We start from the raw sequence: 25804 nt of genomic DNA on the forward strand, positions 1-25804 counted from the left end.
AAAAAAGCGACTTGCGGATCCTGATATGTGGCTACAAGACGGTCGCGGTGGCTGGCCCTAAAGGCAGAGAAAGAGAATGAGTGTGTCGCAATGGACAAAGGAAGAGAACAGTCATAAAGCTGCGGCGTTGTGCATGTCGTGATGAAGCTAGGAAGGGAGAGAAGCGAGAGATACGTTATTGACATAGTAGCCAGAAGATGCCTGCAACAATGATCTGAGAAACAAACCACCATCCCGGAGAAGAAGGCGACAAAGAGGGTTGGATGATCATCTCAGATCCGGCCAGACGGATCCAAGAAAACTTTTAGCCTCACTAAATCCACGATGAAGTCGAAGCTGGCCGAGCCTCGCCGATCGGAAAAAGAACCAAGAAACCAAGACACGCAGATTACCTACGAAACACAAACACAAATCTAGATCCACCACTCCAGAAGAGCAGCAACCAACCAAACCATACTCCTGAACGCCACCGGACGAGGAGTTGGGAAAACTTTATTCTTGATCCGCACGGTGCCGCCATCACTACCATAGCGCCGCTGCCGTTTGACCAAACCCTAACTTCTGGGGATCTACTATAGCACCAACTGCGTGAGCGGCAAGGAGAGGAGGTGGAGACATGTTGCTTGCCCTCCAGCCGACTAGCCGGCTGACCGGAGAACGATGCGATCAGCTAGGTCCTTGGCGGCGGCTAGGGCACGGGAGCAGGGAGCCTTTTTTCTGTTTACGTACGTAGATCTAGATTTGTTGTTGTACATCTAGTCGCATAGAGATAAGTTCATCAGCTTTGAGTACAAATTTTTATACACTATTATTTTCAAGTCTTACTAAAGCCACCGATAGCGATGTGCCAGGGGTTGACAAGCGGGACAGCACGGGGCGTGAGATCGATTGCGAGGCCATGGGGGAAGCGCTACACGCCGTCGCGTGGATCAACGAGGAAGCGAGAAATACTTCCCGTTTGGGAGAGACAATTATTAGGCTCACAAAATTTAGAACAAAAAATACTTTGTTAATATATTATTCTAATGAAATATACTCCCTCTGTTCCAAAATATAGACCGTATAACACCAAGCTTACTGCAAAAATATTAGCAACTACTATTTCAAATGAATACATTGTGAAAATATATTTCATGATAAATTTAGTTATCTTGATTTGAGACTTCATATTGTTGGTTTTTCTATAAACTTATGTGTTTTATATTTTGGAATGGAGAGAGTATATCGGTATATTTATATTGGTTTGTTCGTTGTCTTCTTTGATCAATTACTCTTCAGCATCAAATGCATGTACTTGTTAATTTGCTGATGACATAGTTCTAGCCACTGATTGGAATTGATAGTGGTTATGAATTCTTGAACGATAAAGTAGGAGTGTTGTTAAGCTGATGCAGCAGGTAGCTTTGGAGAGGAAGGTATCATTTGGGATGCTTTCGCCTTTGATCAACTAAGAAAAATTCATGACAATAATTTATGTTTTACAAGCTGCTGAAATAGATATTATTTTGTAGGGTCTGCCTTCGGCTCAGTCGACTGAGGCTCGTTTTGTCTCAGTCGATGATCATGTCCGTCCGTAGAAAGCACAGAAACGATCGTTCCTCCTACCCCCCCCCCCTCCCGCCCTGTCGGCTGAGACAGATCAAAATCACAGTCGATCCCCCCTCGGCCTCGGCCTGTTAGGTTTTGTTGTGTTCGTGGGCTTTTCTTGTGTTTATGGGCTTTTGTTGTGTTATTTCTGTTTTGTTGTGTTCCTGGGAACCATATTTTCCCCCTGGCCTTAAAGCCCAAAACTTCACAAGGACAAAACCCTCTTACGGTCCAGTCCCACGCCGCAAAAACTCCCTTTTGGTCGTCTGCTCCTGATATACAAGAACTCGACCATCTTTCTGCCCAAGGCAGGAACCCAGAAAAGCAAAACGAACACACAGAATCATGCGGGGTGGCGATCTCCCTTTCCCGATCTGAGAAACAAAAAGAAGCCTTTTGCCACAAGGCATAACTCCAGATCCAGAAAAGGAGGGTGTGTCCAGGTTGGGGCAATGCAGCCAGGAGATACATACCAGGGTAAGCAGAAAACTCTTCTTCGCTCCACCCTGATCTCCCGGGCGAATAGGTTGAACGAACTGTTTATTCATCCACCTCTCCCCCTCCCCCCCTTCGATGTGTATGTTCTTTGAAACCTATATCTGGAACATGCAACCAGAAAAAAGAAAAAGGAAAAAGTGAGAATAATTGAAGTGAATCCTTAATGTGGTTATGAACATGCAGGAATCATGGACACGTATGGTGGTTTCTTGTTGGGACAAGATAGGTTCCCTTCTCCGCAAAAAAAGGTCTCAGGTTGATTGTTTATGGCTTTTTGAATGTATAAATTCATATGGGCAGTTTTTTTTTTGAATTGGCTCTTTATCTGTGCCATACCACTCCCTTGAAACCTATGACTTAATCTATTTAATACATAACAAAGATATCTTGGGGAAAAAAACAACCAAAGAAAACAAGTGTCCTGACAAGTAATTACTGTATTTTGACAGAATTTGCATACAACATGCAAGAACAGGAAAATGCAGTGCAATGGCAGGCGATGAGCAGGTTGTGGATCCATACATGCTGACGCAAATACAAACAGAGGTGCGGATCCATCAAACACTCAAAGTTTGCCTTTGGCACACAAAAAAGAAAGTTTACTGGTAGTCATTTAAAAAAGAGAAAAATAAACGGACATACCAATTTATCCTCGTTTGAATTTCCTAACCAGCAGATGTTTGATGATGATGCTTCTGCTGTATTGGCTGGCACTGCTGGTGTTGAGCAACCTGCATATGGATCATTTACTCAGATGCTGCAGCAACCTTTCAACCCACAATATAAGCAAATGATTAATGACCCTATGGGCTTTGAGGTAACTTATTTAAGTTCAACGTACTGTAAAAAAATTTGAAATGATCATATTTGAAAAAAAAAACTAAAATATAAGCACAAAAAAGGCTTAAAACACATGCAACTAACATGCTCCAACTTTTTTCAGAACAATATGTTTATGATAACCGGAAGAGATGGGCGTGATGATTATTCTGAAGAACCAGATGATGGTGACGATGATGAGCTAGAACAGAGAGTATATGATGATGCTGCTTTCGATAGTGAAGACTACAATGACAACACAGAGCCTGTGTCCATTGCTTGTGAGAATTTGTCAGTCATGGCAAATAAGGCAGACAAATCCATTGACTCAGAAAATTTGTCTGTTATCACAGATGGAGTGCAGCAACAAGCTACTGGACAGACACACAGATATGAAAAACAGCAGGCAGTGGGTGATCCTCCTGCAGTTGAGCATCTTAGTAGGGAAGATATTGAGAATTACCTGAAGAATGAAACTGTCCTTGCATCTCAATCATACAGCCAGGAAGTCCGAGGCCAACATGTACCGCACATCAATATGTCGTTCTGCAGTGATGCTGAGGCTTTTGTATTCTACAACACGTACGCAAGCATTGTTGGATTTTCTGCAAAGAAAGCAGGTAACTATCATTGCAGAGGTGCAGTTGACAGTAAAACAACAAGATGCACATACAGATGCAATAGGGCAGTCAAGATTGTTGGTAAAGAAATTCTTGAGGAAAGAAGAAAAAGAAGAAAACAGAATAGGAAGAAAAACAACAAGTCTGGGGTGTCTTGTGATGCACAGATCAAGAAGCCAAGGAATAAAAACACAATAAAGATCACAGACTGCCATGCGACAATGGTGGTGACACTAAAAGAGGATAAATGGGTTGTCACCAATATCGAGTTGCAGCACAATCATGCTTTAAGCCCTCCGGGTGAAGCTAAATTCCCGAGGTCTCACAAACACATGACAGAAGAAGAAAAATTATTGATCAGAACTATGAACTCAGTGAAGCTCCCTAGCAGGAAAATAATGGCTATCCTTGCTGGTTTCAAAGGCAGAATGTCAGCTCTCCCGTACACCAAAAAAGATGTTAGCAACTACAGAACAACCATACGCAATGAAAGCAACCAAAATGATATGATGATGGTCATAGAATTCTTTAGGAAAAGGCAGATGGAAGACCCCCGCTTCTACTATGCCTTCCGGGTAGATGATGAACATAAAGTACAGAATATTTTTTGGGCAGATGGAAATTGTAGGAAATTTTACGACTTGTATGGTGATTGTATCAGTTTTGATACCACATACAAAACTAACAAGTATAATCTTTCATTTGCGCCTTTTGTTGGGATCACTGGACATGCAAACAACTGCCTATTTGCCTGTGCAATCCTTCAGAATGAGACTGTGGAGACCTTTACATGGCTTTTTGAAGAGTTCTTGCAATGCATGGGTGGGAAGATGCCATTAACGATCATCACTGATCAAGATGTTGCAAGGAAGCAGGCGATTCCTAATGTGTTCACACAAACAAAGCATAGAAACTGCCTATTCCACATAAAGAAGAAAGCAGAAGAAAAATGTGCCAGGTGTTTTGCAACAAGACGAACACTGCACATTGAGTTTAACGACATCATTAACAAGTCTCAAACAGAGGAGGAGTTTGAGGCGCTCTGGCCAGCAATGATGAGAAAATACAAAGTTGAGAACATCAAATACTTTCAGCACATGTGGGAGATCAGAAAAAACTTTGTTCCTGTCTATTTCAAGAAGGATTTTTTCCCCTTTATACACTCAACAGCCAGGAGTGACGGCACAAATGCTATTTTCAAAGATAATGTGGGCTCAACATATAGCATTATCAGCTTCCTTGGTGAATATCAGAGAATTTCTAAGAGCATAGTTGAGAAAGAAAGAGAGCAGGATTCAAAAACAAGAACTACAAAACCAAATTTGTGGGCAGGCCCTGAACTTGAGTTACAAGCTGCAAAACTGTACAACAGGAACATTTTTTACAAGTTCCAGAAACAGCTGAAGATGACACAACAAGTCCATGTTGAAGAGATTGAAAAAAATGTCAGTTATCAAGTTTATAAATCTAGTATGCTTGCAGAGTTGGATTTCAGAGAAAGGAAGTTCATGGTCATGGTTGACTGGGCGAATGAGGACATATCTTGCATTTGTGTTAGATTTCAAAAAGATGGCATGTTGTGCTGTCATGCTTTGAGAGTTCTATTACATCTCAATATTTTAGTTTTGCCTGAGAAATATTATATTCAAAGGTGGAGGCAGGCAGAAAATGTAGAAGCACGTGACAAGCAGTACAATGTGCCACTTGAACTAATGACAGAAAACAGTCATTTCAGGTACAGCATTTTATCGAAGAAGATGACAGATCTTGCTGCAAATGCATGCCAGTTGACATAAACATATACATACTTGCTAAACAAGGGCACAAAGCTATACAGGAAAATTAATGAAATCAGAAAGGAAGCACAAGACAAACACAAGCAGACGCATACATCACAGCATGATGTGGATGAGCAACCCCCTGGAGAAACATTCCCTGAGAATAGCACAACTGCAGGTCATGGTCCTGAAGACATGTACAAAGAGCCTGACATAGCTAAATCTAAAGGCCATCCTAAAGTGGCAGGGCGACAGAAAACTATTGTTGAGGAAATTTTCACAAAGCAACGAATTACTTGCAGCCACTGCGGTGAACATGATCACAACATAAAGACATACAAGAAATTAGCAATTGATAAGGAATCGTTGCAAAAACTGAAAGGAGGCAGGAAAACTAAGCTAGGTACCGTAATTATAGACTTGATTTTGTCTGGGTGTTCTTTCCTCTAGTCATTTGCTCTTTTTATATTTGAAATACTGTAGATTTTGGGATCCTCACCATTTTGCAATTACAAAAACAAAAAAACAAAAAATGCAGGTGGGTCTGCTAAGTCCAGTCAGATAGCCGCGAAGAAGCAGAAGATTGCTCTGTCAAGCACAAACAAACGCACTAGCAGCAAGACAGAAACGAAAAGCACAGGGGAGAAGTCCAAGACCAATAGCGATAAGCCAGCTACACATAAGGGTGCCGACAAAGATGTGTCATCTCCGTTACCCCCATGTGACGTCCAATCCCCCAGGATTAGGAAGCCCACGCAGAAAGCTCTTGAGAGCATGCTACTTACTCCAACTCGGAAGCAAAAGAAACAAGTTGGCTAGATGAACGTATCAAAAAAAGATTTTTAATGACAATTTATAGATACAATTACACAGACAACTTGTGTGTGTGTGCGTACAATTGCTTTTTAATTATTGTCATTATAGTGAGCAGACAAATTTATGTTGTTTCTCTTTTGTTAGTACCTTTGTTTTTCTACAGCAGGAAAAGGAATGCAGAAAGAAAGAAAAAACGTACCATCCATTCCTTCTTTATGTTGTTACTGTATCTTTCCTGTCTACAATATTGATGAAATATCGTCCTTGCTTGCTTAGAACTCACTTGTCTACAATATTGATGAAATATCGTCCTTGCTTGCTTAGAACTCACTGCTTTATGCTTCACTATCCCTATATGAAAAAAATATAGACATAAGCATGGTAGAACACACTCACCCCCCCCCCCCCCCACACAACCACCCCACCCCACCCCCCTTTCGATTGTAGAAATTAACAGACACTGAGAAAATCCGGAATTTAATAAAACTGGCATATATTCTATTGCACAATGAAAACGTGAATATAAAAAAAATGACATCACATAGAAATCACAAAAAAAGAGAGCAAAAAAGAACACCACACACATTATCATATGTTTTTGTACTATATCTTGAGACCACATTATAAGCCACCCCCCTCGCTGTCATGTTTGCACACATTGTTCAAAAAATGAAAAAAAAAACACTATCAGTACGTTGTAGCTTGTCCCACATGCGGGCACATTGTATGTACAATTGGTGCACCCTGAAGGAGTCAAAAAAAAAACTAATATCTGTTCAACTACATCTTGTGTGGGTCAACGTTCCTCCGATCTGCTGTGAAGAGTGGAAACCGTAGATCCTAATTCCTTGTATCTCCAATGCTCAAATGGTGCATATAGTTTGCTCCCCCCAAAAATAAAGCATTGGCTCCCTGGAATGTACATCTGCACCCAAAGAAAAAGAGGTAAAACAACAAGAATTAAACAAAGCCAAAAAAGAAACTCAGTGGGTTGAAAAAAAAGAAAAAAAAACACATATGAAAACATAAGTGCTTACTGCCGGATTGAAGTTCCAGATAAAATGCTTTGCATCTTCTTGTACATTGTGTTTGCTGAACATAATTTCATTGCAAATTTTGACTCTAATACTTGGGATATCATCTTTAGAGAAAGCGCATGATGGTTGGTTCCTCGAATCCCACTGCTCCATGAATTTCATCACGAAAATCCCGCAATCATGCCTGATGATGGAAAAAATAGGTCACTTCAAATGAGTCTCCCGCAGAAATCATACGTTAAGTGTGCTTTTCGGAAAAATAAACACACAATTGATTACTTATATAGAAAAAAAGAAATAAAAACAATCACTAACCCGTTATTTTGTTTTGGAACTCTAGGATATAATATCCCATACTCATCAAACCTTTGGCTTGGGAGCCCACGATCGTGCCAAGCTTGTGTAAATTTTTTAATCTGCACAACAAAAGACAATGGTAGCGTTTTTTTTCATCAGCACACTCGAAAAAAAAAGCACGGGAAACAATATGGAATTTTAAAAAAAATTGTTAAGAAAAGCAAAAGTAAGTTACCAGTAGATGTGAAGTTTCCTTATGTAAGATACTGTCAGGCCCAAACAAAGAATCCAAGAAGATAAACTTCTCATCCCTCAAGTCAACAATGAATAAAAACCAGTGCTGCATGTGTAAGCTGGGGAAGTATAGCTGCAAAAAGAAAACAGAAAAGAAGGGAGAGTGTGCGTGTAAGACAAAAAAGTATTGTTGATACCACGGACACAAAAGATTGCAAAAAACACAAGAAACAAAAAAAGACATCACCATATTGCTGAGATGCAGTGTCATCGCTGACCCTGCTCCTTCAAAAGCATTCATTACACATTCTTTCATTTTCTCCTTCTTAGATTGAGTTGTGTATTTCTCCAAAAAAATATTCCTGCATTTAACTTGTAATGAACAATGTTGCACCTACATAAACACAAAAAATAGAGGCCTGCTGAAGTAAAAATAGGAAAAACTGCAATTTCAACTTACACTCATAGTGTGGAAGAAGAAATGTTTGAGTGAATCCCTTGGGTGATTCTCTATAAACAACTTGCGACAAAAGGAATTAAGCACATATCCTTCAACCCACCCCTCATTCCTAAAAGATTCAGCGTAAGTCTTGAAGGTCACCCTAACCTTGTCAAAGAAAATTGCTATTCAGCTGCCAAAAAAAAAGATAGTAGTTCAGTAATCTGCATGTGTCTTATTGACAAAAAAGCTACATGAAAAAAAAAGTATGGGTTGCAGTTTTCATTCCCCCCCTGAAAAATGCAATTGCAACAAAAAGAGCACTTGCAAAAAGTAACAAATATTGCGATTGTTATATCCGAACTTGTAGTTGCAAGAAAAAAAAATACTTGCAGGTGCAAAATAACCGAGAAAAAATTGCGGTTTTGAGGCAAGAACTGCTAGAAATTGCAGTTGCAACTCTGCTATGCACGTAGAGGCGCGGGGGGGGGGGGGGGGGGTGTGCACTGATGTACAGTAAAAAAAACAAAAAAGTGATTACACATTTCCAGTTGTAAAAAAACAGATATTGTGACTGTTATTCCCCTAACTTGCAGTTGCAATTGAATCATAAAAAAAAAGTAACGTATATTGCAACTATTATTCCCCTAAAAATTGCAGTTGCAACAAATACACAAAAAAATTGTGGGTGCGATTATAGATTAGAGACTTGCAGTTGCGATTAGCAGACATTGCAACTGCAAGTTCCTTGTAACAATTTTGGATCACAAAAGATGCAGAAGTTATTCCCTTAAAACTTGTAGTTGCACTTGCAATTTGCGCTTGCACTTCAGTTTTGTGGTGGTAGGGGGAAAACGGGTACTTACAGTTCTTGCCTTTCCCAAAAATCCCGCAAATTTTTTGAAACTTGCAACTGCAACTGTTATTCCCCAAAACTTGCAGTTGCAACAAAAAAATACACAGAAAAGAAAAATTGCAGGTGTGATTACAGACTTGCAGTTGCGATTAGCAGACATTGCATCTGCAAGCTCCTTGTAATTTGCAGTTGCAAAAAAATCTTGGAAAAACAAAAAACTGCGGTTGTTATTCCCTAAAACTTGCAGTTGCAACAAAAATACACAACTAAAAGAATTGCGGGTGTGATTACAGACTTGCAGTTGCAATTAGCAGACATTGCAGCTGCAAGTTCCTTGTAATTTGCAGTTGCAAAATCTTGGGAAAACAAAAAATTGCGGTTGTTATTCCCTTAAACTTGCAGTTGTGCTTGCAAAATTTGCACTTGCGCTTGCCGTTGTAAAACGGGTACTTACAGTTGCGATTGATTTAGAAAAAAATGTAGTTGCTGCCAAAAAAAATAAGGAAATGCGGTAGTAATTGAAAACAGATGGAGAGTAGTAAAAAAAGAACATGTGCTGTGTATTCTTACTACATATAATCTCTGCTGGCCCCAAGTGACATAATGCATTGATAGAGTCTTACTTCCTCGTTCCTCACATTAACTTTCCCTGTGTCATAAGGTGAACATACCCACTTGCTTGGTTGCAGAACTCTTTTTTTGATATTTGCTTGGTTGTACATATGATCTGTTTTGTTGGTTAGCATATTGCAATTGTCTCTGAATTAGTTCTCTCCTAGAGGATGAATGCTTGATACAGGCTGTCAACAAAAAAAACATAGAAAAACACGACAATTACTAAGACGACACATTATAGGGGGGGGGAGGAGTGTATGACATACTTGCGACCGGCAGCTATTTTAATCATTTGAACATTGGAAACAAAATGCAAACTAAAAAATATTTGAAAAGGTGTTGGCTGTTTAACCTTTGTATTTGTTCTTTTCAGTTTCCCTTGCGTTTGTATTTGCTGAAGTTGTTTTGAATAGCTTTCCTCATCAAGTACTTCTAGCTCTGGCGAGTCCTGTTGGTGGCAGATTTTCGGTTAGAAAAAGGGAGTGGACAAAAAAATAATTAAAACTACTTACAGTATGAAAAAAAAACAGAACCTCAATGTAAATGGGATTCTCTTTTATGTCTTCATGAAATTCTTTGTTGTCGCTCCCTCTTATTGTAACAGCAGATTCCTGTACCAGGATGTGTGAAAGTATTACGTAATAAAACAAAGGATCTGTGAGGGTATCACGTATTAAAACAAAAAAACACAAAAAAAATGAAACGTATGCACAAAACTGCTGAAAAATAATAATATCACATACCATACGATCTATCAAGTTCCTGGGCCTAATTGGAGAGATCGTGTATGTGCAACTACAATTATCATTGCTGGCTTGTTTTTGAGCACATTGAATATCAGATTCTTGCAGCTGTGGTTGGGGACCGTACGTAGCCATCCTAGCCTACAAAAATTATAAAAAAAGAAAATCTGAAAAACACACAGTGCAGGGGGGCAAATGAAAAAATGCAAAAAGAAAAAAATGGTGTTTGTGTTACTTTTTTTAAAACTCAGAAAGTGGAAAAGTAAAAAAGCAAAAAAAAATGACATAAGATTTCAAATCGAGATATTTATAAAAAGGGAATACAAAAAACAAGCATGTGAACACAAGCATTGTATATTGCCGACTTCACTTAAAACATATGAAAAACAAAATATGTGATGAAGAGAAAAATGTTTAGTAACACAAAAATAAAACCCTGGTATGCTGGGCTTGCGTAATAACTTGCCAAAGGATCAATATTCTCCTGTTGGAAAAAGGGCAAGAACATAAAAACATGGCACAAAGGAGGATTTTTTTTCCCCGCTGTTAGGATCCTATTCAAATAGGTATTCATGTACCTTTTTATTGTTACCGCTCCTCTCATCTAAAATTTCATCACAAAAATCTGCCTCTGTCCAGTCGATTACAGCTCTGAATGCTTCGTCATATTTTGAATGTTTCTTTGTGTCTGATTTTGTATCACTGTCTAGGTATGCTTCCGCTGATGGCAATGTTTGAATTTTAACAAAAAAAAATCACAAATGAAAAAAGACTGCTGGGAAAAAAAGGTTTAACTCACAAAGATGTACACGAACCTATGGCTGCCATACTGGTGTTGTTTAGTGCTTGGTCCACATGAAATCTTGTCGATGCATATCCTGAAAAAAAAAAGAGTACTTGTGTGAGAATTACTATGGCAGTAAAAACAACAAAAATATTGAAAAAAGTATACAAGTTTCAATGTTAAAAAGGAAGGAGCAAAATAAAAAAAAACATAACCTGCAGCAGTGCATATATTGTTTGTTTCCTTAGCTTCAGCTGTTGTGTCCTATGACGTTGTTAGGCGCATGCAGACAAAAAAAAATTTAAAAGGTTGTACAGTAAACACAAAAACACATGCATGCATAAAACCATTCCTCTAACGACTGATTAAAAAAAAGAAACTAATAAAACTTACAGGAGGTAGGGTTGAATCGCGTGCCTGGTTGGGTAGTTGTTTTGACATACGCTCGAGAATGCTCGCAGTTTCATTTGGTTTCTTAATTTTCTGCAATATTTCGCTAACTCTCCTGCTGCTTGTTACTTCAAAAGGTTCTGTAGTCGCATCTCCTGCATTGACTTCAGTTAATAGCGCAGCATCAACGAGCATGTAGTTCAGGCTTGCGCTTTCTATGCTTGATGTTGGGTTTAATTTTCTTTTGCCCTGCACAAAACAAAAAAGAACAAAACAACATTCCTCTAACACTGCGTCGAAAACAAAACAAAAAATCATACAAACATTGGTATGCTTTGTGAAAAAATAAAAAATAAACTCACTAAGTCAGGTCGTATCTCTGGTTTCTCGGCTGCATTCAATGAAATTGGCACTGATTCCTTGGTTTTCTGAACTTGTTCAATAATTTGATCACTCAAAGTTGTGCCATGGTCGTTGTCGGCTGGGTGGGATGTTTTTTTACACTGATTCTTAGCCTACACAAAAAAAACTCAAAAAAGAAATTTCAAAAAAAACAAAAAACCGCACATGTTATCTGTATGTACTGCACTGCCTTTTGGTATTTAATTAACACATACTTGCAACACAAAAAAGAAAATTGCGGGTGCGATTATAGACTTGCACTTGCGATTAGCAGACATTGCAGCTGCAAAAATTCCAGTAATTTGCGGTTGCAAATTTCCGTAAGTTGAAAAACAGAAAAGCTTGTTCCATACCTTTGTTATTTGTACAACATCGGCACATGCCCGTTCCGAGTCACCTTGTTTATCCGGTGCATTTGATTTCTGAAGCAAATTCAGTTCGTCTATTTGTTTGTGCGGACTACCCAATGAGTTAGCTTGTGTGTGATTTGTATTTTCATGCATGCCTCTTGCATTGTCAGCATCAAAATGTGCTCCGTGGATGCCCTCCCATCCCTACAGAAAAAGCACATTGTTTGTGGAGAAAAAAGGAGAGGAAAATAATGCACACAAATGGAAAAAAAAAGGGCCTGTTCCACCACCTTCCCATCTTGTATAGCTGCAGATCCATGAATCAGCGGTGATGCTTCTTTGGTAACTTTGTATTTACATCCTAATTTAGAGAAATTACAGAGGTCACATTTTAAAAAAAGATTAAAAAAAAAGCATATAAAGTTAAAAATTACCTTCAGTGCTAGCTTCGTGACTGTTTTGCCCATCTGGCTCGACAGTTTTGTTATTTTCAGATATGGTATTGCCATTGTGGGATGCCTCCTCTGAACTCCCAAGTACTTCAGTTTCCCCCGAAATTATGAAGTGTTTAGATTTTTGTTGTTCCTCATTTCCCTTGATCTTAACATTGCAACGAGTTGTCATGCTAGTCAGAATGTCCATCGACAAAACCTTTGCTTTTTCACAGCACTGTTCATGTCGGTTCCCATATATGTATCAAAAATAGAAGCTATGCTTTCCTTAATCTGCAAAAAATGAAAAAAGCAAAGTGATTAGTCGGTTCCACACGCACCCCAGTTTTTCGGTTGTAGACACAAATAGCAGCTGGCAACAAAAAAGAAACAAATACACCAACCCCCCCCCCCCCCCCCAAGAAAATGCAAAAATATTGCAATTGCAATTACCCTCCGTAGGGAAGGATTCTCCCACAGAACAATCTAGATAAGCCTTCAACTCCGTCATTATCTGCGCTCTTGTACCTCTCTTCTGGACATTGGTATACCAAATTTTCTTTTCATCTTTGACCTGTCAGATGCATGGCGGATAAAGCGCATACTCCAGAAAAAAAAAAGACTCAGACAGCGCGTAAACATAAACCCTGATAACAAAAGAAAAAAAACTGCACTTCAAAAAAATTCTTACCGGGAGGAGACCATATATCCCATTATTACGCATAACTAGTTTGCTGAACTCAACTATCATATCGCCTTTCCACACAACTATTCTGGGTAGTGTTTGTGGTACTTCCATTTCACCAAAATCGAATTGATCTAGACACCGTACCTGCAAAAAAAAACACATGCAACCCGCAAAAAAAAATCACACCCCCCCCCCCCCGATATATAAAAAGGGAAGAGAAAAAACTCCTAGAAAAACATATAAAACATGAAAAAAAAAACACGACAAAAAAAAGGTACTCACTGACAAGCTGTATATGCAGCCGCCTAGGGTACATGACACTCTTTTCAACTTCCCTCTCTGGTTCTGATACTTCCGAATGCAGTTGATCATCCAGTCGTGTGTGAGTAGTGACCAGTCCATGTGTCTGATCTTGTCAACTTCTACTAGGGCACCAAGATATTTCGTGCTAGGGAATGTACTGAAGGTAGGACACAGGAAAGTCGACAGCACAACAACCAGCACATATTTCACAAACACATCATCTGCCAGATCTTCTGTCATCACTTTGTTGCCAAAAAACTTGATAGGAGGGAGTTCTGCCATTCCAATTGAAGCCAGGAAAAAAATGTTGCCTTCTTCACCACTAGTCTGAATCCTCAACCCGCCAGATGGCGTGCCGACAATTGAAGCTACATACTGTGCGCCCAGCTTGATTCTCTCCTGTCCATGACAAACCTCTTCATTCTTCACATTTGTGCAGTCAGCTATCCATTGAGCAAAAGACCTTGGTACATTGCAACCGTCGAACTCTAGGATGTTCCCAAAGCCTGCAGCTCTAATCAGGTTGCATTTCCTTTCACAATTAGAAAAACTTTTGATTACTTGGTGCAAGTAATGAACATTGCATCTACTATAAGCTTTTGGGACAATCTCATCTCCTTTGCCTCCAGCCAGATGAATTCCAAGCTTAGATAGATCTCTACAATACCAAAACAACAACAAAAATTAAACAATGCTCCACAGCAAGATGTATGAAAAAAAAAACAATGCACCGATATCTTTTTTAGTTGGAAGCGTACAGAAGAATAAAAAAAAAAGAAAGAAGAGCAAAAAGAGTAATTGGAAAAAAACCTTCCTGCTTTCCTTGCGCAAAGTCTTCCTCCGACGCTTCCGTTTAAACCCCTTCAATACCTAATACACAGTTAATTGTTATAGACAGTATTGCAAAACACGCGCTTTAAACGCCAAAAAAAGAGAGGAGAGGTTGGTTATTACAAAATTAAAATAATCAAACACACAAACCATTGTAGTAACATCATTGAAGAACTTCTCATGCTGATCATCAGAATCATCGGGCTTTTCCTGCTGTATAGTGTGGCAGTGAGGGCAAACAAGAAAAAAATAAGCTGTAATCTGCCCAAGAAAACAAACCTGGAAGAAATCAAGGTACACAGCAAAAAAAAAACAGTCAAGCGAAGGGGAGAGAGGAAACAGTGTGTCTCCTTACTTCATTTATCAACAAATCTTCTTCATCTGATGAATCTGAAATTAACTGTGCTCTGCATTTTCCAAAAATGTCTCAAGCACTCTCTTCAGAACCCAACTCATCCTGGTATGGACCCCCACCACAGGCCTATTGAAAATCATAAGGTGAAAAAAATTTCAACGTACTGCTTCGTTCATGAACATGCTATTATTGTTTGGGTACCCCATGAATTGATTCTAAAAATGATTTTCTTACATTACCCTACAATGAGAGCACAAACAACATCTATTGGGGGAAAAACTTCCGTGCTGGTAACAAAAAAAAAGAAACTACAGGGGTCGCAGAATGTGTCAGTCATAAACACGTTACTTGGATCAAAAAACAGAAAAATAAAACCAGGACTTCAATCACAACAAGGACCAGTTTGTACCATTCCCTCATGTTTTTGTTTTGACATGAATCTCCTCTTATACATCAGTATGTGCAAAAACAAAAAAAAGAATGCATCGTCTAGTTTTCCTTTTGCTATCAGACTTCCCTGCAAAAAAATGACATCAAAAACCCTCCACCCACCTCCCTGTATTGTAACAGCATCAAAAAACCTCCAACCACACACAAAAAAACAGAACCCTAGCTGCAGGGTGGATCGTCCAACAGCAAAAAATGGCATGCATGTCACTACTGGGCGCTGTTTGTATCTACTCAACCCCCCACACGCATGTATATGCACATGGCAGCCCCACCTAATGTGTGTGTGTGGTTGGATTGCTTACCGGCGTTGAGGAGCTTGATGGCGAGCTTAACTCCATGACCGCGCCCGCCCAAAAGGACGCCCCCCTCAAAAATGTCCCCTGAAACAGACATTGCAAACCATGTCGCAATCAGCCCAAGGGCGCGAGGCCGCCCTCCCCCCATCCCCACTTTAAATCTCGATTAAAATCAAAAAAATAGAACCGAAAACAGGATCCAGCGCCCCCGGAAGCTCAAATCACATGGAGCCCCGCCGGTGGGAGAGCTTAGGGTTTGCGACACACGGGCACAGAAATAGCAGCGCAAGAGAGATTTGGAAACAACACCGGTGGACGCGCGCAACTCGCTAGCGCAGGCATGAAATCGCTGAGCCGCGCCGGGGGGGGGGGGGGGGGTGTCTGTGTAAGCTTACTTGGTTGCTTCGAAATTTTCGTCTTCCTCGAGAGCTTCACGGGCGGCCACCGCTTCGCCACGTCCCGGCCCCCCAGCCCCCGCTTTCACTTCAGATATTCAAAATTGGCCCCCGGAAAAACGTCTTGTCCCGCGGCGTACCCATACAGCTGTCGAAAACCTTCTCGAAGATGGTGGGACCCTGCAGCTCTACGACGTCTTCCTCCCCACAAAGAACGCGCATATTTTTCAAACGGGAGAAAGAAAAAGAATAACAAAAAAGGCCCATTGTGAGCAGTAGCCTTGCTTTTCTTTGGCAGCGCGCGCCAGTCCCACTCTGTCTCGCCCCCATCTCTTTGATACATAAACCAAAATCTTTGACTCCACCCCCCCCCCCCCCCAAAAACAAACAACATAATACTAGGAATGAACAAACAAAATAAACTGAAATCTACAAACAGTTATAAACTCCAACATGGAAAAACGAACCACTCACCGATCTATATACCCTCTTTGAAACACAAAACAGAACCTAAAACACAAACCCTAGAAAAAACGCTATCGCGCAAACCCGATCCCCCCTCCGGACTAGAACATAACGCTCGGACAGAAAATAAACAATCTCAGACGCACCTGGATCCGCCGGTTCCTCGGTGTCCGAGAACTCCGAAACGGGTTAGTCGCAAAGCTTCTGCTCAGTAGGACGATGGAAGATGGGGGACGGGGCAAAGACAAACAGTCGACAAAACACAGAGAATCGGAGGAGGCGGCGACAGTTAATAAAACAGGCAGACCCTCCGCCTCCCTTCTGCGCGCGGCCTGACAGAAAAAGAAAAAGCCCAGCCACGACCCAGACACGAAACAAAGCGGGGCACACCACGGGACCTAACGCGGATCTCAAAAGGGCATCCAACGATGCGGGGCGCGTCGACTGAGAAATCGAAAATCTCAGGCGACTGCTACTTAGCAAAACCGTATTTTGTATTATTAAGTACTCCCTCCGATTCATAAAAAGTGTCGCCCAATTAGTACAAAATGAGCGACATGGACGACACTTTTTATGAATCGGAGGTAGTATCAACAGTCACGGAGAACCAATGTTCCACCATCACTGGACCCCCCACCTATTTAAATGGCTTAGTGAGGAAAACGGTAATAAAAACATAGAAATGAGATCTGAAAGACACATTTAAATTTCAGGGGCGTGCACGCACACTCACTAGTGTCTTAAGCCAAAAACTAAAAGTCACATTTTAATGCTAGCCAAACCCAAGACCGCAATCCAAATGGCCAAATGGGGCCTTCCTTCCTTCCTTGCACAACCGCATCCGCACACATGACAGGAATGGATCACTGCGCCTGGCCTTCCCGGCCCGACCTCGCCGCAGCCGCCTGTTGCATCTGCGACGAAGCGCGGCGGGCGGCCTCGACGAGCCACGCCCGGGCGGCGGTGGCAGCCGACGTCGTGACGTCAGCGGCCCTGGCCCTCAGCACCAGCAGTCCCCGGTCGATGTCCGCCTCGTGCCTCACAAGCAGCGGCCGCAGGTAGCCGCCGTACACGCGCACCGTGCCCTGGAATGGATAACGCACGTACCACCGTTCAGTTCAAAGTTCAGGCTTCAGAGAGAAAACTCATAAAGCGGCTAAACCAAGTTTTTTTTTCCGTTTTCTGAATGTTGGGGGTGCCTCTTACCCGTGTGTTGGGGTGCCAGAGGTAGACGAGCAGCGCCAGCTTGGCCTCGCCGTACGCCGGCAGGCACGACAACGCCCAGCCGGCGAGCCTCTCGGCAACCGTCAGGAACGCCACGAGAATCCTGCGTGCATGTACGTACAGAGGTTCAAGAGAGTTCAGATTCTTCAGAAGAACCGTCGATCAAAAAGGAAATTAACACTACATGATCGATCGATAATACGTCGATGCGTGGCTGTTTCCGTTATTTAAATTACCAGTACTGGCACCAGAACAGCAGCTGCTCGATCTGCGGCGGCCGCAGCTCCAGCGTCTTGTAGCAGCCGTACGCCGGGTACGCGTACCCCAGAGCCAGGCTGCAACGCAATGCAAGAGCAGGGAGTGCTTAGACTGGATTTTTCTCGTATCTTACAAGAACTTCGCAACTCTCTTTTTTTTTGTTTGACTGCAAGAACTTTGCAACCAAGTTGTGCTTACATCAGAAACCTAGTGATGAACGAGACTGCCATCGATCTTCGGAGTGATCGGAAGTGCTTAGATATCTGCAAGATGATGTTCAGAGATGAGAGACCTATGATGCTTCGAGGGAGAGAGAAACACAGAGAAATGACATGATGTACACTACACATTAATCAGAACGAATCAGTTGGGATAAAGAAGATGGAATCTGAATATGCATCGTCCGAGTTCGAATAGACATGAAAAATATAAAAGATGGACAAATGTGCAGCAAACAAGACATGGGTTTGCATCGGCACGCGACGATGAGGATCGATCAAGGCATCGTTACCTGTAAACCTGTGACGAACTGATCTCTATCTCCTGCAGTACCTGAATTACTCTCTCTATCTCTTCTGGGATGGGGATCGGTTAGATTTCGTGGGGATGAACTGGAACCGAAAGAGCGCGTACTTTGAATATGTGCAGGGGGAAGCGGTTGTGTTTTGAGGCATGCCTCCAACCGCCTTGTCGTTTCGCGCCATTGGTGGCTCTGGAGGTCGAAGCGGTTATAACTGAATTCTGAACCCACGGATAGATGGGCTAAAAAGGAGCACCGCCAGTGCGTGCGTAATCATTGTGGGAAATGTTTTACACATCTATGGCTCATTTTTAGAACTCGTTTCCCATGGAACGAAAAAAAAGGCTGTTTCCGTTGAAAGCATGTGGACCATATGGATGTACTCATGTACATGTCATGCAATTTTCACTGTTAAAAGGCACCAAGGCATTACAGATCAAGCATCGGTACAAGCTTAAGCTACCAAGAACCACCTCAGAAATCAACAAAGGAATAATGTTCTAAAAATACAATACATGCAACTACATTCAGCCTACGGGTACCCCCAGCAAACCAGATAGGATCACACAGCTAAAATCATAGCTGCAGCAGCAGTGACACCGGTTATACAAACTGACAGGTCGACAGCAGTACGGTAGTTGTTGTAACATGGCACTGACAACTACTGCTAATCACCCAACTAACTCATGGCCGATGAAGAAAGCTGCAAGGTGTCTCACTGGTTGCGCATTATAATCATCCACGCCAAAAAAAACCTCCTGACTGTGCATGCGTCACCGGGTTGATCAAAGCCATAGTGGGGGCTTCAGAAGGAGGTCTAGGTGAATGACGATGCGACGGATGAGGTGGTGACCAGACCGGCGAGAAGTCCGACCAAGGTGCCGCTGTTGTATGTGCTGGACTCTGTCTGCACCGCGTTGTCGCGAGAGTCCACAAAAGAGTCATTCTGAAATGGCCCACCCACAAGGGCTCCCATGGCGACATTCGGGTTGGGACTTGATGAGTGGAGGTACTCGAATCCTTTGCAGCCTGTTTTTGCATCTGCAGGAATTGACGCCCCCCTGTGGTGTACCTGCTGTGGATAGCTGCTCCCATATCCCACGAGGTAGCTAAGCTTCATTGGATTATCACCCAATATGTAGTTCGCCTGACATATGGCACGAAAAATAAATTAGATACCTACACCTGCCCTTCAGTACTCATGATGAAAAACAAATGTTGCTTCCATAATGCCCTAATGTGCCCATTGCCCATGATGGAACACATAAATAATGCCAGAAGGAGGGTTTACTGTGTGGTTGGTAAAACTTGGAATAAACTTCTGATATGACGCTGGAATAGCAATTTGCAAGGTTTTGAGTACTTCACCTGTGATATAGCAAAATTGCGTATATCTGTAGGACTAAAGTACTTTCCACTGCACTGCACAGCCGCTGTCTGTGATGTCAGCATGTAATCGCTGTAAACAGAAGCAAGGAATCCCGAATTTGTGCCGTGCTGGATAGAATTCCACCCGCTTATCCACACCAAGCCTCCTGCATTGAAATTAATGTTATATTGTGAAACTAAGCACAATTGTAATACATATTTTTTATATTCAGGTTTCAACAACACATACTACTATAATATTCTCCAGCATATTGTCTAACACATACATGGAGCATGAAAGGCACCCATAAAGCATCCTGTCATCGACTCATAGAACCAAATCAACCAACAGAAAAAAACAATCAACGTACCGCTAGTCCTGCTACCAGTGGCTGATGGGGAATCTGGTAGAAGCCCACAAATTACAGCTTCAGCGGTGTCTCTGTACATTTTGAGTCCCCCATTTTCAGCATTAGAAATCTTTTTGGATCCAAAGAAATTTACTCTTGACAAGAGAACCTGCACAGAATAGATAAAGATAACTTAAGGTTCTTATCCTTGTAAGAAGAGAGAATTCAAAGGAGAACCTGCGTAGGGAATTCACACGGTTTAGTTCATGCAAACCTGTGTCCCAGGGAGCTTGTCATCCCAGCTGAACCATGTCGGCCTTCCCCAATCAGCGTAAGCTTTCCCATTCTCCACGGTAACATAACTGAGATATGTCTGGTCTCCTGTGGCATGATAGAGCCAACTCGCTGCCCACAGAAGCTCATCAACATAACCAGTGGAATTATAGTACTTCTGAAGCTTTGGATAGGTCTCACTGGATATGCCTCTATAAGTATCAGCAAAAGTAAATAACTTCTGAGCATGCTGAAGAAGTGAATCAGAATATGTAGTATCACTGGTTTTGAAAACCATTGATGCTGCCGCCATGGCTGCTGCCGCCTCAGCAGCAATATCTGATCCAGGGGACTTTGGGTTAATCTGTGTGAGCGGCCTCTTCTCGGTCATCGTTTCTGGCCTTTCCCAGCAGTTGTGATCAAGATCAGGATCACCAACCTACAAGGTTAAAAAATCAAGTGTTGGTTCCAGTAATAAAAAAGAAGAAGACATTTGTGCATTCTTTGTGTTGCACTGTTGTAGCAAAAACATAGGATGTCTTCAACGCCTGAAACTGAACTTGGGTACCCAAATGATGGTTCAGTTCTTTGATAGATGCACAAAAAGTAACAAGGTGATTCAGTTGCCCAGTTCACTACTGCAGTACTGCTTAGATCTGATTTCATCAAAGTGACATTGTTCTCGTGGAAGATATTGTCTATTATTTATATTGTTTTCCATGCTTCAGTTTGGCATGGATATTACACCCTGCCCAGTATCCCTTACTAAACTCCATCATCTGAAACGCTTGAGATCCCCTACCATCAAGGGTTAACTTTGAATTTATAATACGGGCGTAGAGATCTTTTAAGACACTCCAATTGCCTCGTGACAGGAAAGACAACAATTTACTCTTAGCCGTCCATTTATCAAGGGTAAAATTGGACATATAAGCTCACTACCTATGGAAAATAGGAAGATTTTAAATGGATTTATTGTCCCTTTCTAGTTAACTACTATTTCTCAACGAGTCCCAAATTTACATATAATTGGCTGAGTGATAACAATTTGGAAGAATCACATGACTTTTCTCGTAGAGCATTTAAGGTAACAAAAGATCCACCATAATTGTGTGCTTCAAATTGGCACTTCTTGCATTAACACTTGAATATAAGAAATTATATGTTGACCTCATTTATTTGCCATTGAATTTGGATTTTTACGTATATATGCATGTACAATTGTTGCATGAAGTCGGCAAGTTTCACACTTTTTCTCCTGCTAACTCAAAATGTGATCCCAGGAGAAATGCATATTTGTGCAAGTCAAAAAGTTGAAAAGAATCTTACATGTGAAAACACTTCGTGCACTTGCAAGAATGTGTATAGATATGCATATTTTATGTACCACACAAAAAAAAAGGGTGCATATACTTTTGACTCTCTCGTGTTTTTTTTATTTCTAAATTACATGTTAACATACATGTATTTCCACATAGCATGCATGCATTATCTCGAATATTGCACTTTTCAGCTTACCTTTCAAGATCACACATTGAGAATAAAAGGAAAAATATTGATACTCAATTTGTTCCAGACATTAAAAACCCATGTTTTATGCATCTATGCTGACACATTAAGAACAAAAGGAAGAAGATGCAGTTGAAGAATAAGGTGACACTATTTAGCATCAATATCTTCTTTCATGCGTATGTAGAGCTTTAAATGGTAAGCACCAAGACCATTATTTGCTTCCGAATTTATACATGGAAGAATGCCCTTATTAACCCTCGCATAGTAGTTAAGCAGTTCTCACCTCCCAAGGCGTAACAGTTATATATACCCTTGGATCATGAAAAGTCTCATGTAAAGGTGACGTGTCTTAAAATTTCTCATGAGTTTCAGGTGTATGAAACTTTATAATGTCTGATTCAGACTCGGACTCGGCTTCAAAGAAATTTCTCTTGGAGTACCACATAGCGAAAGAGTGGCGTAAAAACAATAAGGGAAAAGGAACATCAGATATTTCCCCCCCTTGTCCAACCACTAGCCAAGGATCACAACAAATGTGTCATTTTAAACGTATGAAGCGGACAACTAAGTAGCTCCTAAATATTAGGTGTTCTGATCATGACATCTAACATGGACTCTTGGATCCCTACCAACCAAACTCTCCCCTCTACCAAACTGTCATTAGTCCCCAATAATAAACCTAGAATTATAGCAAACCAACAGAACACAGTACCCAAACATTATTACGATACAGGACAAGATGAAACATTCCCTTTAACCAAATCTTCTCCGTAATCCTAAATAGACACCAAGCATTTTACCTACATGTAAAGAAGTACACAACAGCACTAACCTGAATGTAGAACACATTGTCAGAAGGATGTGCTGCGATGAGGAAATCCGTGATCCAGCGGAGCGCATCTAGCGCGGGGTCTAGCTGCTTCGCGGCGTTCATCTGATCCCCGTATTCAAGCACAGACCACGCAAGCACCGTTGCCGTGAACGCCATTGGGAAGCTGAACTTCATATGATCCCCAGCATCGTACAGTCCCTTGGAAAGATCCAGCTTGGCTTCTTTCCCATCATCCAGCGCAGAGTCCCCTCGCCACGGGATCTCGTTGTTCTCCAACTTCCCCGCTGCACAAGAGAACAGAAATTTTAGAGCCTAGACAGAATTCTCGAATAGATCAGAGGTAAAGAAGCAGCAAAGATTGGCGATTTTGTTTATCCCAAGCATAGCATTAGAGCTCTGGGGTTGCCAAATTACCAAAAAGGGCACCAATTTCGCAGGCAACAGTAAGTACGGAATTCTCCAGCGCAGTCCACCTACCACTGCGGAAATGCCATATGAATCTAAACAAGCAAGACTTGACACCCTGAAGAAGCCTCCAAGCTCGGAACGAGAAACGGGAAATGTTTTGAATCCAAAGCTACGACATTGCAAGACCAGAGTAGGGTGGCGGCGGTGCTGGTGTCGCGGTACTAAACTCACCCTTCTGGACCTGGAAGAACTGGAGCGCGATCCCGAGCGCGTCGCCGTACTTGGAGTCGATGGCCCCCGGCGGGCCCGGGACGGGGAGCGGCTTGGGTTCGCGCCCGCGCCCTCCTCCCCCGGGCTTCCTCTTCATGATGGCGACCACCGCCGCCGTGGCCACCAGCGCCAGCACGAGCGCCACGATCAGCCACCCGCAGCACCCCCGCGTCCTCGACCCCATAATCTCCTCTGTCCCTCGGTGCCTCCTATCGCATTCGCCGCCTTCCTCCCGGCCGCGCTGCTCTAGTCGGGATGGAAGGTGCCCGTTGCTGCTGCTGCTGGCTGCTGAGCTGCAGTTAACCTCGGCGCACGGCGTATGTGGGGGTAAGAGAGGAGGTGGGAATTGTTGCTGGGTGCACGGTCGCGGAGGAGCGAGGTGGGTGGGAGGTCTGTGGGGGAGGCTGCGGGTGGGGCAGGGAGGATAGGGTTAGTTGGGTGGGGCTTCACCGGCGGTGGGAGTGTGGGTGGGTGCCGTGGTGCGGGACGGAACGCGTTGGGTGGGGAGTGTCAAGTGTGGCACGGTGTCCAGCACCGTGCACCGACAGGACGGCCTCCTCTCTCGCTCGTCACGTTGAGTTCGTCCGGTGCGCAGGCTGAGTTGCTGAGAATGGTAATAACGAGCTCCGTCCTCCCTGCTGTATTTTCTTTCTTGGGACACCATATGTCGTCCAAGTTATATGCATGGCACGCTATAAATAGAAACAAATTGTAAGAAATGAAAAATCTAGATTTCGAGCCATTATAACGTGACACCTTTCGAAGTCGGACGAAGGAGGGAGATGCGGGATCGGATGGGGAAGAAGAAGAAGGTAAAGGGAGAGCTCAAGCGTCATTGGATAGGGTAATGATCATTCTTCGGAGTCGTTAAGACAAAAGCTACATTGAGACATGACGGCCCATGACTTGTTATTTGCGCAGTTGGTCGTGGTGACAATAGATCTATTATAGGCGACGCAATGAGGGGAGCATAAAGGATGAGGAAGGGTGACAGTTGAGAAAAAAGAAGATGAAGCTCGGGAGGAGGAGAGGGGGCGATTGTACACTGCTAGGTTAGGGCACAACATTCGCTCTAGATATTATTGGAGGAAGGATAAAATGTAATTAGTAAACCAAGGTTTCGTGTGTTTTTTTACCTCTTGACTAGCATTGATTGATTATGCGTGAGAGTTTTATTATGGAGGCCTGACTCATTTTTTTTGTAAAATATGTTTTGTCTTTTCTCTTCGACCTTGACAGAGTGCCGGAGTCTGGTAGATTTGATCTTTGGCTTCGTGTGTTGACTGTTTTGACCAAGTCAGACTTGTCGGGTCTAGAACACAAAGTGCGATGATTATGACGTGGCTAATATCATCAACCCATAACGAGCATTGCATTGCGTGCATGCATGTCCCCATGTCCGTTTTGTCAGCTGTCATCTATGTAGTTTTATTTTTCTTGTTATAAAGCACTTACCCCGGTTTTTCTTTTAAATGGAATATTTAGGAATTGAACTAGAAGTGGGCTAGTTTTCTGGTCATTTTTTTCTTGTAAATTAAACTCTTTTTTACCATTTGCAAAATTGCATTAGCGCTTTGACTTTTTTAAGTTTCTCATCAATGCTTGACTCTCGAAGTACTCTTTGTACATCCCCATTCACAACGTGCACTCATAATCCCATATTTGGCGGCAAGAGGAGCCGACGACGAGCCGCGGTATGAACGGAAATTATATAGCGCGTACGTCCGTGCAATGGCGCTTGCTGTTGGATGATATGGCGCGCTGCTGCTGCTGACGTGCTAACGCTTTCGCAATTTCTGATGCTAGCGTTGTGCTGATGGCTTGCATTGCAAGTGGCAGCTTAGCTTCCTCCCCATGCACGTCTAATTAGTGGGGGTTGCTTGCTGCCGTACTGATGCATGCATCACTATGTGCACATTCAAACGACTATTAGTTGCTGGTATTACACTAACTATCAGCTCGTGCTGCAGGCTGGTTACGCATGCCCGCGACGGAAAAGCGATCTGCCGGCGACCAACCGCGGTTAGGGTTTGCAAGCCCTCCGCCGGCTTCGGTCAATCCCACCTCCGATGGCCTTTAATTCCTGGCCTCGGAGTTGCGGCAGACCCGAGCGGCTCGTCGGCGGAAGGATTTTCAGGTTCTAGTTTTTGGTTTTTTGAGAGTCTTCTTCGAGACGGCAAGACGGGTGATATCTTGTAGTCAGAATAATGTCTTCCCTGCACTGTCCTCGCTCTGGTGGTGCGTCTAGCGCCGACGGAGGTCGTGCGTAGCTGCGTGTCTGACAAATCCTTTGGGATCCGGCAGGTTTTC

The 25804-nt window shown here is 42.4% G+C and overlaps 3 protein-coding genes across 3 annotated transcripts; 1 reads left to right on the forward strand and 2 right to left on the reverse strand.

Annotated features, from left to right (window-relative positions):
- The first annotated feature begins 2574 nt into the window (after nucleotides 1-2574).
- On the forward strand, nucleotides 2575-5320 carry LOC104585130 (protein FAR1-RELATED SEQUENCE 9). The gene is made up of 4 exons (XM_010241129.1): nucleotides 2575-2655; nucleotides 2762-2902; nucleotides 3029-3524; nucleotides 4140-5320. Exons 1-4 carry the CDS (start codon nucleotides 2575-2577, stop codon nucleotides 5318-5320), a joined length of 1899 nt encoding a protein of 632 aa, XP_010239431.1.
- An 11754-nt stretch (nucleotides 5321-17074) lies between these two features.
- On the reverse strand, nucleotides 17075-18745 carry LOC112268780 (HVA22-like protein i). Its single transcript, XM_024454889.1, has 5 exons — nucleotides 18473-18745; nucleotides 18160-18224; nucleotides 17940-18038; nucleotides 17686-17806; nucleotides 17075-17564 (listed from the first exon to the last, which is right to left on the reverse strand). The coding sequence occupies exons 2-5, from the start codon at nucleotides 18189-18191 to the stop codon at nucleotides 17343-17345; spliced, it is 474 nt and encodes a 157-aa protein (XP_024310657.1). The 5' UTR covers nucleotides 18192-18224; nucleotides 18473-18745; the 3' UTR covers nucleotides 17075-17342.
- Nucleotides 18746-18846: 101 nt separating this feature from the next.
- Nucleotides 18847-23863, reverse strand: LOC100827527 (endoglucanase 24). Its single transcript, XM_003578460.4, has 6 exons — nucleotides 23456-23863; nucleotides 22817-23100; nucleotides 20474-20911; nucleotides 20221-20368; nucleotides 19850-20016; nucleotides 18847-19628 (listed from the first exon to the last, which is right to left on the reverse strand). The coding sequence occupies exons 1-6, from the start codon at nucleotides 23676-23678 to the stop codon at nucleotides 19299-19301; spliced, it is 1590 nt and encodes a 529-aa protein (XP_003578508.1). The 5' UTR covers nucleotides 23679-23863; the 3' UTR covers nucleotides 18847-19298.
- Between the last annotated feature and the right edge of the window lie 1941 nt (nucleotides 23864-25804).

This window comes from Brachypodium distachyon, chromosome 4 (assembly GCF_000005505.3).
Source record: "Brachypodium distachyon strain Bd21 chromosome 4, Brachypodium_distachyon_v3.0, whole genome shotgun sequence".
NCBI lineage: Eukaryota > Viridiplantae > Streptophyta > Magnoliopsida > Poales > Poaceae > Brachypodium > Brachypodium distachyon.